We start from the raw sequence: 18953 nt of genomic DNA, 5'->3' as shown, positions 1-18953 counted from the left end.
GCACAGCCAGCAGCTTGGTGTGGAGGGGGATGTTGGTTGTCCGCTGCGCTGGTGCCGTAGGCCTGTTAGGCGATGATGGCCAGGATGCAAAGGAATGGTTGTCCCTTTCAGTCCGTAATTGACAATCACATTGTCAGATGTTGTGCCTGTAAGGCAGGTGCGTTTCCTGGCAGGCCGCTGTGATTGTCTGTGCTGCCCCTGTGGTGGTCCGGTGGGTGCAGGGTGGGTGTTGTGGCCCTCTTTTGTGTCCGTGATGCATGTTCAGTTGCTCCATGACATCTGTTGCCCTTCTGATTACGCCCTGGGAAGGGCTCCCTATTGTGGTGCAGCCTGCCGTCTGACTTTACACCAGGTCAGAGCTGGTGTAAAATTCCTACTGCTAACGCGCCTTTATTGCAAGTTTTGTGTTCTTATCGCTGATCTGTCTGGTCGTTGTGAATGCCTACTCTGCATCTCATTAGAGATAGTTGCAGGGGTCCTCTGTGGCGATGTTTTTTGCGGCTTCTATCGCTGGAAAAGTGGTGCTATGGGCTGCTAGCACCAGCTTGTGAATGGTGGGATAAATTTATCACGACTTTGGCTGCGATAAATTGCAGTTAATTCCGCGAAGGCTCCTTGTGAATATGCCCCATAGTGTCCTCGTTTTTCTTCTTCTCATCAGATAGTACAACGTTCACACATCTTACTGTTAAATTAGCTCTTTTCACGATGCACCACAAATTGTCCTGAATAGATGGGTTAGTCACATGCATGAATATCAGATTGCAAATCAGTGCATCATGCAGTGACCTAAAATTACAGTTAATGGCTAAGTTATTTAACGCAGCTACAAAGTCTTCTATGGTCTCCTCCTTGCCCTGCATTCTATGAAAGCATGTGTATCAATCCTTGGCCACACATACTGTGGGTTTCAAATAAGTGACAAAGTGGTCCAAAGCATTGTAGAATACATCCCCCTGTTCAACAGGTCTGTGTTTATATATTTTCAACCCACCAGGACCGCAAAAGTGCAAACGTATTTTCTTCTTCTTCTCAGGGGTTAAGTCATTGTCATTTTCAAAGATAGAAGGAAGTGTAATTGATAAAATATTCTCCCCACTCCTTCCATTTAGGTGTTGATTCACCAGACGCTGATTGAAAAGCTTGTGGGGGCGACAAATTCCAAAAGTTCCCTGAAGCCATGACGTGCAGAAAATCTTAAGCCAATGAGAACACCATATAAATATAAAATGAGATGTGCTGTATATTGAGCAATCGTATATGCTGTGCAAATGAGAACAACTGTAAATCTGATAATAACAGGGAAAACAGGGAAAGGAGGAGTCACAACTGGTATCTTGGTCAATATGGACAGCAGATATGAGCTGTTTTGTAGTCACCATCCCTGGGTGGCAGCATGATGCAGTAGTATGCCATCATCACACAGGTCTTTTCAGTGGTCACACTCTCGATGTAAGCAGGTGAGATCGGAACTATGACTAGTCAAGCAATGAAATAGCACCACCTGTTTGTTTTCTTTTTTGGACTATTGTAAGAGTATCATAATTGGTAAAAGAATGTGTTCATTTGTTTTCCTCTAATAGAACATATCAATTGTTGTGCATGGAAAATGTTAGGTCCCCTAAATGTGATTGTTACCTTTCAGTAGATTCTGCCACTTCCCCTTTTCTATCTTCTTCACATCGTCAACCTTGCTGGCTGAGTGTTTTACTAGTAGGCCCTGATAATGTTTGAAGAGAATAAATATTTATATTTTTTGTATGGAGGTGTAAAGTCTCTGAGGTGCAAATTACATCATAGAAAAGAAAATGTTTAATTGGTGTCAAAGGGGAGAGGGGAGATGTTCACACAAATATGTTAAATAGGCAAACAAATCAGAAATACAGAAATAGTATTTGTAGATTTTTGTAAATAAGCTTTAAAGGGGCTAGTTGAGTGAGTCAAAGGCATGCACTCAAGATCTATATGTATTTTCCACTGCTCTTTATGTCTGTGAATTGAGAGGCAGCTAGAAGCAAATGAGGATCTGATTTCATGTACGTTGTTAGATTACAGAGTCACACACAACAGGGTTAACTGTGGATTTAAAAAAGGGTGCATTTAATGTATCTGAATGGTGTAATATTGAATCTTGTGCACCACAAGTTTTTCTGTACTAGACACAAATCCATACCAATAACACATATGATATAATACTTCTTTCTCTCTATGACCACGGCAAACTACCAGTGTCTGGACAGGATTGGGAGCCACACTGCCATGGCAAAAATACCAAATCCAGCTACACTCACTTCCTTTGCTTGTTTTCTGCTCATCCATTCTCTATCTCTTCCCCATCTCTATCTTCTGCCTCTATGACCTCCCTATTCTGCTCTATTCCATCCTCTCTGCCATACTTTCTGATTCACTCTCCTGATGGAACAGGGTTTTTGCGAAATAAAACCTGCTCGGGTTGAACCCCTCAGTGTGCTAAATACTAATCAAAAACGTGTGAAACTACAAAAAAATTAAAGGGGAATGGTTGTGCAGGGAGTGTTAGGATAGGCCGCAAATGCACATGACTAATGTAAAAAATAGTCAAAAGTCAAGAGTTTATTTTTCACTAACAAATAGAAAATAAATGTGCAGTGTGCAAAGAAGAAAAAAACAAATGAAAGCATTCAAAGTGCCTTTGATAATAGAGTCTTATAAAGTGATAATTAATGCATGTATCTGTCTTTCTAGAAGTATGGTCTGCTGCCTTGCAGAAAAGGCCTGAGAGACATTTTTGAGTTAACATGGGATATTAGAAATATAGAAGGGAAGAAAATGGACCACTGTGAACAGCCATTCGCAAGTTCCTGATGATGGCCAAAGTTGCGCAGAGAAGGAAGCGATAAAGAAAGAATTTCCTTGCGGAGAAAGGACATTTGATATAATAAAATGTTACATTAGTGAGATGGAGAGATGTACAAAAACGGAAGCTCGATACTAGAGTTTCCTCTGCTGGAAGTGATTACAGTGTGTGATGTTCGAACAATAAGATATTATGATTTAGGCACATCAAAAGTGGTTTGATTGAGACACCCCTTGTTTTTAGGCAATAAAATGTTTTCTCTATGTGGGGTGGATAGAATAGGGGTTTGACTTGTAGTGAATTTGGGGTATAAGTAACTGTACTAAGGGATGGGATTTGTGAGTGTGTTTTCCTATTTTGCAAGAGGAGAGAGCTGTGACACTGTTTCTTCTATTCTATGGGCTGGCTGTTGCTCTGCTGCTCCTGACTCTTTGACTTTGCTCCTTAACTCTTCTTGAGGGGCTTGGCTTACTCTCATGGCCGAAGGGTAGCTTTCCAGATTTCTTGAACCTCCTACGTTTGGTTAGTATGATATTCTGAATTTGCATAAATTATTTGCAAATGTCTTATTCTTCATCCTTTGCCTCTACGCTTATCCACTCATTCATTGCGCTGAAATTTGAGATGTAAAATTCCTATTATATTGGTTTTATTTATACATATTTTTATTTATTAATTGCAATATAACCATGTAATCAAAAAAATCATGACCACACGATATAAATTGGCTGCTGAGCAATGACATGTGGTACAGAATAAACAATCCAGCACCGCACTCATGAAATGAGAGCAAGAGATAAGACATCAAACTCAAAGATGAACATAGGTTGATAGTCAATCAAGATTGTTTACATTGGTTGACATTGGGTCAGACTTCACAACTGTAAGGGCACAGTCTCCCGTGTTCCCAATAATGGATCAACTCCCTCCCCCCTCCTCCCCCAGTTCCAGACCATAGTATGCTTTCCATGGGGCCCATATCTATCTAAATTTCTGGGGGCAGCCCCTGGCTTTGTACCTCACTTGTTCTGCCACCATATAGAGGTCTAAATCTGCCCTCCATTCCTTAAGTGTAGGGAGTTTATGGACACCCAGGAGTTTGTGACATGGCAGATCCACATCCATGGGGATTCCCAGTAAGAGAAATTGGGCCTCCAGGTCAGGTTTGTGCACCCAGAATGTTGTTCAATTCTGTCACTATCTTATTCCAGTATGTCTGTATGCTGTTGCACTCCCATAGGGTATAGATGAATGTACCTCGTTCTGTATGTCAGTCCGGGTTGCTAGCTCTCCCCATGGTGTGGAGTCTCGCCCTATCCAAATAAGTCCTGTGGAGGATTTTGTATTGAATAAGACGGCATCTTAATTTAATTGCCACTTCTCATGGATGCATGAGGTTTGCCTCCCAGTCTATATCTTCCATTGGACCAGTGGTAAGCTCCCATTTTGCTCTAAGTGGGCGCAGTTTATCAGGCATATTGTTAAGTAGTGCTTTATAGGTCAATAAGATGGCCTGAGCAAGAATCTCTTCTTGTAGTAGCCGGCTTTCTAATGGAGCACATTCAGGCAGTGATTCTGCGTCAATTCCCTCAGTTTGCCAGGCATGTTTTAGTCTGAGATAAGAGATTGAGAGGTATTTAAGTGATAGGTAGCCTGCAGTGTGGTGAATGGAGCCAGTGTGCCTTTTCCCAAGATGTCCCCTATTTTAGAAATCCCGATTAGATCCCACTGCTTGAAGCATCTAAATTTTTCCAAATCAATCAATCTTGTCCACTCCTACCGAGAGGTTTCCCTGGTAAACTTCTTGTCCCATCTCATTTTCCTCTCAGCACCCTTCCAGGCCTCTACTACTCTTTGGGTAGCAGGCAGGAGCTGACTGCTACCTTTACCTCCATATAAATAGTTCAGTTGCGTGCGTATCTGGAATTGCAGTCTTTCCAACATATAGGTGGGGTGGTCTCTAGGAGCATGATTCCATTCATTAATTACTGTGAGATTGGCCGCTCTGTAATATGCTCTGATGTCCGGTAAGGCCAAACCTCCATTGTGCAGGTTTCACTGCAGTGTTTGTAGTGCTATTCGTGGTTGGGCCCCGTGCCAAAGAAACAGACGTCATTCGCTTTTAAGAGTTGTAAACAAGGTCTCTGGAATTTTACAGTAATTATTTTGCAAGACATAGAGTAACCGGGGAAGTGTAATCATTTTATAAATCGCGGCACTCCCCATGATTGTCAGAGGGAGCTTCCTCCACCCTTTAACATCTTCTTGGAAATTGGAAAGAACTCGCCTAATATTACGTTCTAAACTGGTACCCACCTCAGTGGTGATATAAAGTCCAAGGTAGGTAAATCCCTCTGTAGTGTATCGCAGGCAACTCGGGTAGGACTGGGGTTCCACCACCACTCCCAGTGGATACAGGGTGGATTTACTACAGTTAATCCTGAATCCGGCGTGACGCCCATATTCTTCAAAAACAGTCAGGATTTTGGGAAGTGTCTCCATCAGGTCTGTGACATAGAGCAAAATATCATCTGCATATAAAGATATGCGTTCTTCTTTTAAATATCTGGACTCATCAATGAAGCCACCCAATCACTGGGAGGCACAAACAACACAAGCCAATGGCTCTAGTATTAGAGCGAACAGGAGAAGAGAGAGGGGGCAGCCTTGCCTTGTGCCTCTTTGAATAGGCCAGTAATGTGAGGTGACTCCATTTACCCTGACAGCAGCCTCTGGAGCATTTTATAAAAGTGCTAACCATTTCCGGAATATTGGAGCGAATACAAACTTTTCCAGGGTGCATGTCATAAAGGGGCAATGTATGGTATCAAACGCCTTCTCAGCGGCTAAGGAAATGAGCATGAACCGCATCCCTCCAGTTAGCTAAGCGCCTTAAATATAAATGAGTCACTCGTTTTGGCATGAACCTGGATTGACCCCTATTTATCAGGGGGGACATAACCGTCACCAGAATAGTGGCCAGAATTTTGGTTTCAATGTTGAGTAGCGATATGGGTATGTAGGACCCACACTCCTCCGGGGGCTTCCGTTCCTTATGGAGAACTACTACAGTGGCCCATCGGAAATCTCTTGGCTGGATTCCCTGCTCTTTTGACCGCTTGAACATATTAAGCAAATGTGGAGCCAGCAGACTAATATTCAATTTTTAAAATTCCCCCGGGATTATGTTGGGGCCTGGGGTTTATCCAGACTTTTGGTGACTGATGGCCCCTGTCACCCTGTCACCCTGTCAAGAGTTAAGTCTTCCTCTAAGTTATCTCTGTCCTCTTGGGAAAGTGAGGGAAGCTCAATTGTTTCGAGGTATTGGAATATGTGAGCCTCACTGGTTTGCGATCGAGCTGCATAGAGCTCTGTGTAGTACCGGGCAAAGGCTCCCGCTATGTCCCTGGGCGTTGTGTATGTATGGCCTTGTGCTTGGATGGTCATTACCCATCTGAACTCTAATTTCTTCCTGCCCAACCATGCAAGTAGCTTCCCTGCTCTGTCCCCCATCTCATATAACCGATGTTTGACTGCGAGATGTTGGGCCTGCACCTCATGAGTGACTAGCGCTTGATACTCCCTCTTGGTTAACTCAATTTGACGATGGGTGTGCGTATTCAACATGCAGGTTCTCTCCCTTTCAAGACTGAGCAGTTTACACTCTAGGGCCTCTACCTCTTAAAGTTCTTGTCTCCGTTTATGTGCAATTATATTTTGTGCCCTATCCCTGAACGCCATTTTAAATGCCTCCCATAAGGTAACTGCCGATTGGACAGATCCAACATTTTCTTTAAAATGGAGCTCCGAATCAACCCTGATCCCATTAGCCACTCTTTTGTCTTTCAGGGCCCATGAGCTTAGACGCCAATTCGCTGTCCGGGTGCCCGTCTTCCCCCCCATCGTTAGTAGGAGTGGTGAATGATCCGAGATGCCCCTAGCCATATATTCCACCCTCTCCACATGCCCAAATCTCACTTGCTGGAACAAAGAGATAGTTGAGTCTCGAGAACACCTCGTGAGCCCCCGAGAAATAAGAATAGGCGTGCATGTTCGGGTGATAGCGATGCCAAATGTCAGTCAGCCCAAGGACATCTCGAAATTTTGCCAATGGTGTATGCCCTGGCATGCCCAGCCGCAGGTGGGTGCGATCCAAGAAGGGGTCAAGTACATCATTAAAATCCCCACTTATAATTTGTGTGTCGGGTTTGTAGTGCAATTGGAGATCCGCCAATTTATCAAGTGTGCGTTGTTGGAGTCTTGGGGGAGAAGAATCACAAATAAGAAGGAACTGCTTACAATTCCAAATACCCTGGACGGCAATATAAGTCTCGCTTGGATCTACCCATTGCTGTGTGATGTGAAAGGGTTTTTTTTTTAACAAGAATTGCCACTCCCATCGAACCCTTAGTGAAACCCACATGTGCCTGGGTATGATACTGCCCTCTCCCAAGGAAAGAACAGTGGGAGCCCGTCAGATGCGTCTCCTGCAATAGTGTAATATTGGGTTTAAGTCTTTTAAAGTAAGTGGTTACTAACCCTTGTTTAATTTTGTTCCCTAACTCATTGACGTTCCATGTCATTATTGTATATCTGCCCTCAACCATTGTCCTATAGGTAATTAATCCACACAGGGCTCCCTCCCCCTCCTGAATCAGTGCTCACATCTCTTGGTCCCATCACAATCTCAGTGTCCACGTGGTCAAACTGAAAGAAACTATCCCCCCTCGTACAACAAACTTATCGCACAACTCCGGACACTGTCCAACAAACCCCTCCACCCTACACTCTTCAGGTACCCACACCACCCCACCATTCGTCAACATGACAACTGTGGCACAGGTAGTCCACCAAAAGGTCTGTAACCCTCCCTGCCCCTCCCAATTCAATCAACTACACAATGATATAAGAATCACACAAATTGTACTTCCCTTCAGTAGGCCAAAGTTCTGCAGTGTCTATCAGGCCTCAGGGAATTCTTTGTGGTTTGTGGCGGCTGTCTGGCCCCCATTTCTCAGTCCTCCTTGCCATTGTTAGATGGTTGCAGTTGTGGTCCAGCTGTTTCAGGCAGGGTCGGATCTTGCGCTTCCAGGCGTTATAGGCTCTCGAGCATTGGATGCTCCCTGTCCACATCCGTCGAGTCTTCTCGCTTCAATACGTCCGTATTAACGGTCTCACTTGACCTCCGTAGTGAGGACGCCCCAGACCCCTGAACGGTATCTTCGTCCAAGTCCAACAGTTGCAACTTATTTTCTCTGGGCCTCAAGGACCTCCCCGGTGTGCTCCCCATCGAACTCCGGAGCCTCAACGCTCATCTCCGACGTTTTCCTTTAGATCTGTCTTGACTGGAACCAATTCTCTTTTCTGTACTCAGCCCAGGAGTTCGGGGAGATCCACGCATCAACAAGGGCCACTCCTCTACCCACGACCACGCCTCTTCCGGGGTCTGGAAAAAGAGCATAGAGCACCGAAGAATGACTTTCAGTTTAGCTGGAAACAATAACATGTACTGAATCCCAAGTGCTCTTAATATTTTGCCTTGACGGGGTCGAAGGTTCGCCGCTGTTTTTGTACGTCGCGGGAGTAGTCCGGGAACACCATTACTCTTGTGTTCTCATACTTAATCTCCCCTTTCTTCGTCAGGTCCTGGAGTACAAGATCTCTATCTTGAAAGTTCAAGAAACAATGCTATTATATTGTTAATGATTTTCTCTTGTGTGGTGATCTATGATTCGAGCTGTATTGTACTTGATGAACAATCATATTATTTTATATAAAGCATTTTTTCAATTCACAAATGAATGAATTCACAAATGAATTTGTCATTATTAGTACAAAAGATATATTCTATGGTGATTTAGTAATTCTAATGTTATTTTGCTAACCCCTGATTAACTTATAAAGATTTCTTCGCCAAATGCAAAGGATAAACCATTATGAGTCAACTGGTAAGTTTGGTTTAAACTCACCCAGCATGAAAGGGGCTTTAGCGTAATGAATTTGGGTCCAGATGGCAAAATTGTAAGTTTCTTAAACGCTGGATCACTCCCTATCTCTGCTTGTGCTCCTTTGTGAATTCTGCAATAAACTCCAGGGAGCTAGAAAATGTGACAAAAATGCCAGCTGGCGCAATAGGCCTTGAAAACCGACCTCCAAAGCCTCCAGCCTGAGGAAATTAATGGCCAATCCCATCCTGGCCAGTGTGCCACCTACCCAAGCAGCCGTTTGTCACAAAATCAAGACACCATCTAAGCCAGCTGTTAAAAAGTGTATACTTCGGCATTTGTACAAAGTACCTCGTTTTATGTTCACAGAAAACAATGTTTTTCAGGGTTTCATATATTGTAAGACATGAATGACCTTTGTTTACTACCGTGAGAAGAAAGGTAGATAATGGATTTCTTGAATTACCTTGTTAGCCTGCTTTCAACAGTAGACCTCAAAAGTGTTACACTTAAATTGTTTGATACTGTTGCCCAGATGTATTAATCTTTCATGCAGCGCATCACAGTAAGACAACTTGCTGAGCTGCATGAAAGGGAAAGAACAGGAATGTGCCCTATTTACTAATATATGGCACATTCCTGCACTCTAACTGTGCTGGCACACAATCTGCTGCTTAGCGGTAATGCAGGCACCCATAAATCATGGTGTAAAGGTGCCTGCACTGCAGGCAGGTTTGCATTTGTGCAGGAAGGAACACCTTCCTGCACAAAAAACACCCTCTGACGTTTTTGTCTCCTACTAAGTGTGCTGCAGAATGCAATAAATACATACATTTCTCCCTGTTTTGCCTCCCATGGGAGGTCTTGGTAAATATGGCAATGCTCCAAAATCCATGGGTGGATGCGTGCGATCACCCACGCTCCATCAAAGAAACACCTTCCCAGGGAAGCATAATGCAAGGCAGCGACTTGCGCTGCCTTGCATTACTCCAGATTTCCAAAGCAATGCAGGGCCAGGCAAGGTGGCCTTGCCTTGCTTGGTACATCTGACCTTAGTATTGCGTTGCCCTGGCGACACCATGCATGACACAAAAGCAACACAGTACTGTGATAAATCAGGCCATGTGTTCCCTGGTAATGGATGGAACAGCCTAAACATGCTACAAAATGAGAACTAAATCATGGCTCGGTGACAAGTGGGCCCCAGAAAAACTTTATAATGCATGTGAAATCTCACAAAAGTCGCAATGTTGCATTTTAAGAGTTTTAATTTTTGTTGCCATTTTATGGCCACAAATATTGTATAATTGTAGCCCAAGAAGAGCATGCCACTGCTCTGGTCAGAACTGTTCTGTGCACAATGTCTTTTATCCACACCCAGCAGCATGCGGTTTGCAGCTTTTTGAACGACCTAGAGTTCCAGAATTCGGTGTTACATGTGTGCTGGGTAGCATAATTTAAGAGAAGTGCCTTTAGTCCAGAAAAATAAATGAAATGATTTGCAATAACGAATGGTCAGGAACAGACATTCAAAAGTTCAGAAACAATGTAATGCATTCATTGAATTCAACTATGTATCGAATACTGAAAATTGTTCACTATTCTTAAAACATTATGGTTCCACTGGATGCCTTTTTGCCTACAGTATAAATGCACCTGTGTGGTGATGTTACTTACTGTCAGACTGTCAAATTCAGTATTTCATCAAATAGCATAAAATAAAAGAAGTTTCTGTCCTTAGCATCCATTGTCCTTGTTTTAGCTCCATTTGTAAATCTGGAGCAGGTACAGCTACCACACATTTGTCATATCTTTGTGATGTAAACATAATTTCAATCTTATTTTTCTAAATTAGATGAGCAATTCTATGATTTATTGTGAGACAAAAGGACATGTTGAAATTCAGACAATTCTGATAACATTAAAAACGAATTAAAATGGCCCTTAAATTGATAGTAGTAGAAAACATATATAGTTTTCAAAACAAAATGTCGCTGTAGCGATATTTTAGATTTCAGAATTTATGAATATGTATATGGTTATTCTGAACTTTCTTGGATAAACTGAATTGTGAGCACCAATTTCACAAGCTAAGTGAAGGGCAATAAATAATAAAAGGACAATGTTCCTCAGTGATACAAAGGGAAACGCACAGCCTGCTACCTGAATTAATTGTATGATTTTTTTATATACTTAAAGCAGTTTCAAATCGTAATAGCAAGTCTGTATTGAGACATAGCTCCCCTTCTATAGAATATTTTTCAAACTGCCAGCAGTAGATCGTTAACAACAGATCAACTGTTTACTTAAAAAAATGTGCACGTACAAATTGTCAAGAAATGTATATTTGAGTGAAAGCAACAGGTAATATGCAGCATTATACCTTTTTTACAAAATGCTCCTTCGTACGCTGAGGTGGTGCAGTCACATGTCGAGCCGTTGTACTTTTCGATACATTTCCCTCCATTGTGGCAGAGCTTGCCGTAACTACTGCAGTGGCCCGGGCACCCCGGCTTTACGCCAGAAGTCATCCTAGCTCTCTCTTCAAGATCATGAGTCTGTCCATTCACACGTAATGAGCGGATGCACCCCACAAATCCTCCCTGTCGAGATGCTGTGCCCCCTGTGAGAAGAAAAAGCATAAACATACGTCCAGTTACATTGAATTTTCCTTTTGTGAGCATGTCACCGCTCTGTTTTTCTATGTTGTCCAGCACACATTAACATATGAACAGTCATGCGATATGAGAAATAGTTTAATGTCGGTGATGGTGACTTATTTAAAAAGTGAAATGTACACCTGTAGACTTTTAAATATGTTTGAAATACATTTCAGCATTTCATTGATTATTCTAAGAATTCTGACTATCAAGTTATCCCAAAGTATGTTCATGACAAATGCTTGCAACCATCCAATAATCCCGATCAGTATTCTTTTGGAAGCTACCCATCTCAAAACAACAATAGTAAGCGCACATTGAAACACTCAATCCACCTCACTTCTGACACCCTCAGCGACCACTGTGCAAAAAGAATATCAAAACATCGGTTATGTTGTCCAAGGTGTAGACTTTTATTCACATCAAATCATATAAATCTACACAACCATTACGGGAGTAAAGTACTACTTGGATATATATCCTGATCCACAGCAACAGACGTTTTGCGACATCCACATGTCAAAGGCAGTAAGGAAATTAGGCATAACATTATAATTGATTTCAGCTTCGCCATACACATGTACTTAAATTTGTTGCCCGACTCGGCCAACCCACTGAACTGCGCACATTGTGCCAGCAAGCCCCAATGCGCCACAACAAACATTGCCACATGGCAAAGGCAGTAAGGAAATTAGGCATAACATTATAATTGATTTTAGCTTTGCCATACACAAGTACTTATATTTTTTTAGCCGACTCAGCCGACCCACTCAGCTGTGCACATTGTGCAGGCATGCCCCTACGTGCTACAGCAATATTGAATTGCTTGAAATACTGGGCACCACATAGCGCACCGGCCCACTGAGGTACCTGAACACAGGCAGCCTCCCAAAGAGTCCACACAGTCCCTACGTTGCGGTATAGGGCAGCAGAGACAGGACCACCGGCAGGTCAGTCCCCTCCCCATGCCTACCTTTGGCAGTAGAGTCCAGGACCACCAGCAGGTCTGTTCCCTCCCCGCCTATCCACTGCACAGTTCCATCGTACCCCCTCTTGGGGTCCATCCGGTCGCTGAACCTCCATTGCTGCGCATGCCCCTTTTGGTGTTAACTGTCAGCGCTCCGCCTTACTCTCCTGCTGGGTGGGTGGATGGTTTCCGACGTTCTTGCAGCTTCCCTGGGTCCAAGGAGACAAAGAGATGGAGACCCCAGGAACGCCGCCTTATATACCAAAAATGAGATAGGTTTCAGTTTCCAAACGTGTACCCACACGTCATTGCAAAATCTGACCACCCAAACCAGCCCCTGCAACTGAAGCTCGGTTTCATGGCACGACTAAGGGCGCCCCTTTTCTAGGCGAGGGGCGCGACTAGTCAAAATCCATAAATTGTGACAACAACTCATGCAACCCAATTTGCTATACTTTCTAGTCAAAATCTTGCAGTGCTTATTTCAGCTTTTATTATTAAATATTACCGAAAAAATACCTTCATAGTTGTTTGGTACATTTGAATAGTACCAACGCAGGATTAGTTTAGTAAATTCTTGAGTAGGTTATTTACTCAGTTCTTGAAATACATGAACCCAGAAATCACTAATTAAGGTGCAATTAAAAAAAACATGAATAATATCTGCACCTGAGGTATGACAGTGAATCCGGCCGAACAACCAGTGTCTTTATTACGTACAATAAATATCCTTCTACATCTTATAGTGCTGAGATTCTAACCATGAAACATTCATTTGATATGCTACAGTGACACTCTTATTACCTTCCAGTCCCTACAGTCCTCGTCCCATTCCTTAAAAGTGAAGATGACCATCTCAACAACAGAAAAAAGAACAGGAGAATGATGGGACACCAAACCCTACCTGCTCCCACTGGGAGTACATTAGCTGTACCAATCCAGCATTCCGCCAGTTCTTTTTTTCTGTTGTCCTACAGAATGGGATGTGGATTTTGCTGGTTGCTCTTACCTGTTGCACTTTGGATGTCTTTGTTGGGCTGTTGGGTTGTCCTCAACGCACTGCTGCGCGGTCTCCTGGCCTGTCGTGCTTGCCGGAAGCCGCGTTGCGGCTGGGGTGCCAACCTCTTGTTCCGGGTTGCAGGGGGTGTCTTCTCTGGGCTGGGCAGGGCCGGTCTGGAAGACGTGCTGGTGATGCTGCTGTAGGATGACTCAGGGCCAGTCTTGGTGGTACCTCTTGGATTTCCTGGCTGACTGGTGGGGTCCTGCATTATGGCCTTTTTCCTCCCTGGAGCTCTGAAGCCGCCTGGGAGTGCCGTATGCTGCAGGCAATTCCTCTTTGCCTGGTGCTGGTCTGGTGGAGGTCGCCTGGGCTGGCTGGTGGGGGAAGTCGGTGTGTGGTGGTGTCTGCATGCCCCGGTGGTGAGCACCACATAGCGGTTTATATTGCCAGTCCTGGTTCTGCCTGCAGCTGTGTCACCCTTTTTGTGTTCTGGTCTGCTCTTTGATTGGGTCTGATTGTTGCCTTCCATGGGTGGCTGGCTCTTCCTTCGCCCTTGCCTCCCTGTTTGTACTTGGTCACGCATGCTCTCTGGCATTGAGTAGGGTCGGGCCTGGTTGGGAGTCCCCCAAGGTTTACCTGGTGCTGTAGACTGTTGGCCTTTTGTGACCATGGCAACCCTGTTGCTTGGTCTGTGTTTGGGGCTCTGTTATCTCTCTCTCTATTGGGGTGTTTCTGGTTGGCCTTCTGTCCAGGGCTGCGCTGGTTGTCGGTTCCTGGGCTGGCTGGTGGGGGCAGGTGGTGTATTGTGCTGTCTGCCTGCCATGGGGGTAAGTACTGCATGGCAGTTTCTCTCCTGTTCCAGCTCCCTGGTACTGGCGTGTGGGGATCCCAGCCTCCCAGGAGCTGGGGTTTGTGTTTTCTACCTGTTACCTGGCGCTGTGTTGGTGGTCTCTTCCTGGGCTGTCTGATGGGGGCTGGTGGTGTTGTGTGGCATCTGCCTCCTCCTGTGGGTTTTTGCTTGGTTTTCCTTGCTCCTCTGTGGGTTGGTCGCTTCTTGTGTCCTGAGTCAGGCCCTTGGGGTTCCCGGCCTTCCTGCTTCTTGGGTTATGTTTTTGCCTGGGGGGGTTTGGTGTTGTGCCCTCTGTCTGGTCGGGCAAGGCCCTTGGTGCTGGGGTTCACTGGTGTACTGTGCAACTTCTGCCTTTTGCTGGTCTCCTGCGGCTGTTCATGGTCGACTGTTGGCTCTGGGGCTGCGCTGGTGGTGCCCCTGATGTGCATTGTTGCTGGCATTGGTGTTTGCTTCTTGCCTGGTGCTGGGTTGTGGGTTGCGCGTGGGCTGGATGGTGGAGGTTGGGTACTGTGTTGTGGTTTCCTTCTCCTCTCTTGGGTTCCCTTTTGAGTGCTTGGGCTGCTTTTGAGGGTACACTGTCTCTCTGCTGCCAGTTCCTTTGCTACCAGTGGGGGCTGGATGGTATGGGTCTTCCTTTGTTTCTGCCTCTGAAGTTCCTTGGTTTCTCCCCTGTTGCTTCTGCCTGGCTTATGGCCATTCCACCCTCTCGGTACCTGTTCTCTTCTGATCTCGGCGTTTGGGCTGGATCTTGCTTGATTAGTGCCTATGTGGGAGACGTCATTGTAGTACCAGGTGCTGTACGTGGCTGGTGGGTGTGCTGGTGGGGCGGCTAGTGTGGTCTCGTTCCTGTCTGCCCTGGGGAGTGTGCTGTGTTGCGGCTTTCCATTCCACTCCTGCTTGTCGGCCCTGTTGGTCCCCGTTTCCGGCTGTGTCTTTTCTCTCTGCCTGGCCTTGCCTCAGCTCAGGGGCCATGGATTCACAACGTTTTTTGTTCGGGTTGTCCTTGGTGTGCCTGGCTGCCATTGGCCCGGTGCGTGGAGTGCCTTCAGTTTTGGCTTGGTCTGGTTGCTTTCCCCTTGGGACCTGTCGTTTGGGCTTTGTCTATTGGAGCTTTGGTAAGGGGGCTCGTTTGTGCCTGTGGTGTCTCTGGTCCCTGTTCTTTTGGTGGCTCTGCAGTTGTGGGTTCTGCTGGGGTTCAGTTTCCCCCTTTGCCTCTTCTGATACCTCTCCCCACGGTGGGTTGTGCGCCTTTGGGTTCTCCGGGTTCATCCATCCTTGGGTTGTGGTGTGGCCTTGCATCTTCAAGTCTATTGGTGGAGCCTTGGCTTTGCCTCTGGTGGTCTTGGTCTTGCTGTCCCTCTGTTTTGCCCCTTGCTTGCCTCTGCAGGTGGGTTGGTAGTGCCTTCTCTGCTTGGTTGTGTCCAGCTCCGGCCGTGGGGGCCTTGATCACTTGGGGGTTTGCCTTTGGGTGTCTGCTTGGGAAACACCCGTTACAACGGATGTATCGCATCGCGATGCCAGCGCAACGCGACTATTACATCGCGGCCGGCTTCACAACGCATGCTATCCAGACGCATGCTACTACATCGCATTGACATGTAGATCGCTAGCGATTACATCGCGCTAGCATAAACAGTGATGGGTGACTAGCGATGCCAACGTGTAAATAGATGCTCCGTTTGACATGGAATTCACGCACAATATGACATCTTTTCGTAAAAGAGAGTGATGGATGACAGGACAAGAAGTCCATGTGCATTCATGTGCCGAAATTACATTCCGTCCACATTTACAGCTTGAAAGTCACACATTTTTGAATAAAGTTGCTGCTTTACATGGAATTCAAGTACCATTTTAGGACAAGTCCATGTGCATTCATGTGCCGAAATTACATTCCGTCCACATTTACAGTTGCTGCTTTACATGGAATTCAAGTACCATTTTAGGACAACAAGTCCATGTGCATTCATGTGCCGAAATTACATTCCGCCCACATTTACAGCTTGAAAGTTTGTTTTACATGGAATTCACGTACCATTTTAGGACAGCAAGCCTACAAGTCCACATTTTTTAATTAAGTTGTGTAAATATTTACAGGGATGCCAACGAGTTCAATGTATGTTTTCGGTAAAGAACAGGCTGTATATCTTATAATTATAGCCTCGATGACATGGAGAGTATATGGTCTGACGGCTAGCGCTGCCGACTTTGGTGATGTAAACGAAGGTTCGAGCCTCCTATACAATAAATAGCTCAGCCTCGCAGATGTCATTATTTCAAAAGGAGTGATGGGTGACATCAGCTTAAACACGTGAAGAGATGTTTACATAAATAGCTCAGCCTCGCAGAGCTAGCGATGCCTATAGTAAATGTAAATATTTCCAGTGATGCTTTTTAGGTACTCCACTCATGGATGCATGGCTGGGTGGTGGATGGATGGATCCGTGGATGGGTGATCGGTGTTGTGTGTGTGGCGGATGCATGGTGGGTGGGTGGATGGATGGGTGACTGGGAGGATGGATGATGAGTGGATGGGTAGATGGATGGATGGATCGGTGGATGGATGGATGGTGGATGGATGGGTGTATGTGTGTGTGGTGGATGCATGGTGGATGGATGGATGGGTGATGGGTGTATGTGTGTGTGGTGGATGCATGATGGATGGATGGGTGGATGGATGATGGGTGGATGTGTGTGTGGTGGATACATGATGGATGGATTTACAGCTTGAAAGTTTCTGTTTTACATGGAATTCACGTACCTGCCGACTTTGGTGATGTAAACGAAGGTTCGAGCCTCCTATACAATAAATAGCTCAGCGTCACATATGTCAATATTTCAAAAAGAGTGATGGGCGACATCAGCTTATACTTGCGAAGAGATGATTTTTACATAAACAGTGGCTATCACTAGCGGTAACTCAATATTTAATAGAGGGCGTTGGATGACATGGTCACTGCTTTGGAACAGGTTTCATTACAGCCTCGCAGCGTGACAATGTGTGAAGAAATAAATAAATAGTTCAGCCTTGTATACTAAATGTAAATGTAAATATTTACAGGGATGCCAACGAGTTCAATGTATGTTTTTGGTAAATAACAGGCTATATATCTTATAATTACAGCCTCAATGACATGGAGCGGATGTGGTCTGACTGCTATCGCTGCCGACTTTGGTGATGTAAACGAAGGTTCGAGCCTCCTATATAATAAATTCAAATGAATTTACACACACCCCAAAAATACAAAACATGCAATAAAAATTGAGGATTTGGCGTGGGGGGACGGGGGTAAGTGGGGGCCAGGGCTTAGAGGTGGGTTCACGCAGCAGATAACCAACAGCGCGTTGTTTTGGCATGCGACTTTGTATACTGCGGGGTAATGTTCTGGCCAATAGAAAGCAACGGAATCGCGTTGCAACAGATAGCGAGGTAAAAACAGATGATGTCATGGTCTGTGCGATGTAATAGATGCGGGGTAAAAGCGCGCAATCTCAATGTGCACGATGTAACGTCATACATCCGTCTGCTTGTGTCTTTGTCTGACTTTCCTTTCTCTGGTTCCTTTGTGCCTTGTTTGGTGAGGGTCATTCAGCCCCATGGTGTTTGGCAGTGCTGTGCCTGGTGTCCTTTCCCTGTAGCCTCTCCTCTGCGCCTGCCTATTGCAGGCTGGGCCTTGGCGTTGGTTTGCATGTGTGGGCTACTTGGCTCTCTCCCTGTCTTCCTGCTGCTTTATGTTCCCTGTGTGGCCTGGATGTGGCTGGATCCTGTGGCTTTCCCTGTGCCCTTGATGGTTGGGGGTTGGTTGGAGCGGTTGGCCCAGTGCAACTCCTTCCGGCCTATGGGGGCACTGTGTTAGTCTCCTCATGTTTTGCTGGTGTGTCTGTTGTTCAGTCTGCTTGCTTCTTGGGTGTTTATGTCCGGGCGTCTGCGGGGTTGCGCTGCAGGACTCCCTGTTTTTCTTCACTGTTTCTGCTCTTCTGCGGCTGCTCTTGGGATTCACCTGGGGTGGTTCCTTGGTGTCCTCTTTTGTCGTCCTGCCCATTTGGTCAGATGTTGGTTTGGTTGGGGGTTCCCCCCTTTCCTGTTCTGTGTTTTTGTTCAGTGTCCGGTGGCTTGGTCTTACCCGGTCCTGTGTTTCTCCCCTGTGGTTGACCCCCCGGTTTCTGGTTGGGGGTGTCTCCCTTGGTGGGAGTTGTCTGTGGTTGCTTCTTCTCGGTTGGCTCTGTTTGCTCTTTGGGTTCCCTGATCTCGGGGGCCTTGAAGGTTTTGCCTCTCTCCACTCCTGGTATTGTGCCCTGGTCTGGTTAGGGATCTGCTGGGGTCTTCCCCTTGCTTTCCCTAGGCGTGTTTCTGCTGCTGGCCTCATTTTAATGGGGGGTTTGCGCTTCTGGCTTCTCCCTTGCCTTCGTTGGGTGGGGGGACGGGTTTGTGTCCCAAGGTGCCCTGTTTTTGGAATGGTTCCCTCTGTCCTGTTGCCTGACCTTGTGCCCTGGGTCCTTCTCCGGGTTTGGCGGGTTTTGGGCTGTCATTCAGTGTCTCAGCTGGTGGTTGATGCTGGGAGTTCCTGCCCCATGGCCTGGTCTGCCTCTGGGGGTTTCTGTGGCAGGGTCCTCTGGTCTCTCTGTTGATGGTGCTGTCAGCTTGGGAGGGCTTGCTCTTGGTTGCTGCTCCCTCTGTTCCTGGTTTGTTCTGTT

The 18953-nt window shown here is 45.7% G+C and overlaps 1 protein-coding gene across 1 annotated transcript in view; it reads right to left on the bottom strand.

Annotated features, from left to right (window-relative positions):
* Nucleotides 1–18953, bottom strand: part of LOC144824265 (contactin-associated protein-like 5) — a 1259345-nt gene that overhangs the window by 157885 nt on the left and 1082507 nt on the right. Inside the window, exon 18 of the mRNA XM_078683400.1 lies at nucleotides 11165–11404. Within this exon, the coding sequence (XP_078539526.1) occupies nucleotides 11165–11404 (240 nt within the window). The remainder of the gene's footprint in view (nucleotides 1–11164; nucleotides 11405–18953) is intronic.

The sequence above is a fragment of the Lissotriton helveticus genome, chromosome 3_1 (genome assembly GCF_964261635.1).
Source record: "Lissotriton helveticus chromosome 3_1, aLisHel1.1, whole genome shotgun sequence".
NCBI classification, from domain to species: Eukaryota; Metazoa; Chordata; class Amphibia; order Caudata; family Salamandridae; genus Lissotriton; species Lissotriton helveticus.
The sequence above is the reverse complement of the archived record's forward strand: the minus strand, read 5'-3'. Positions and strand labels throughout refer to the sequence as shown.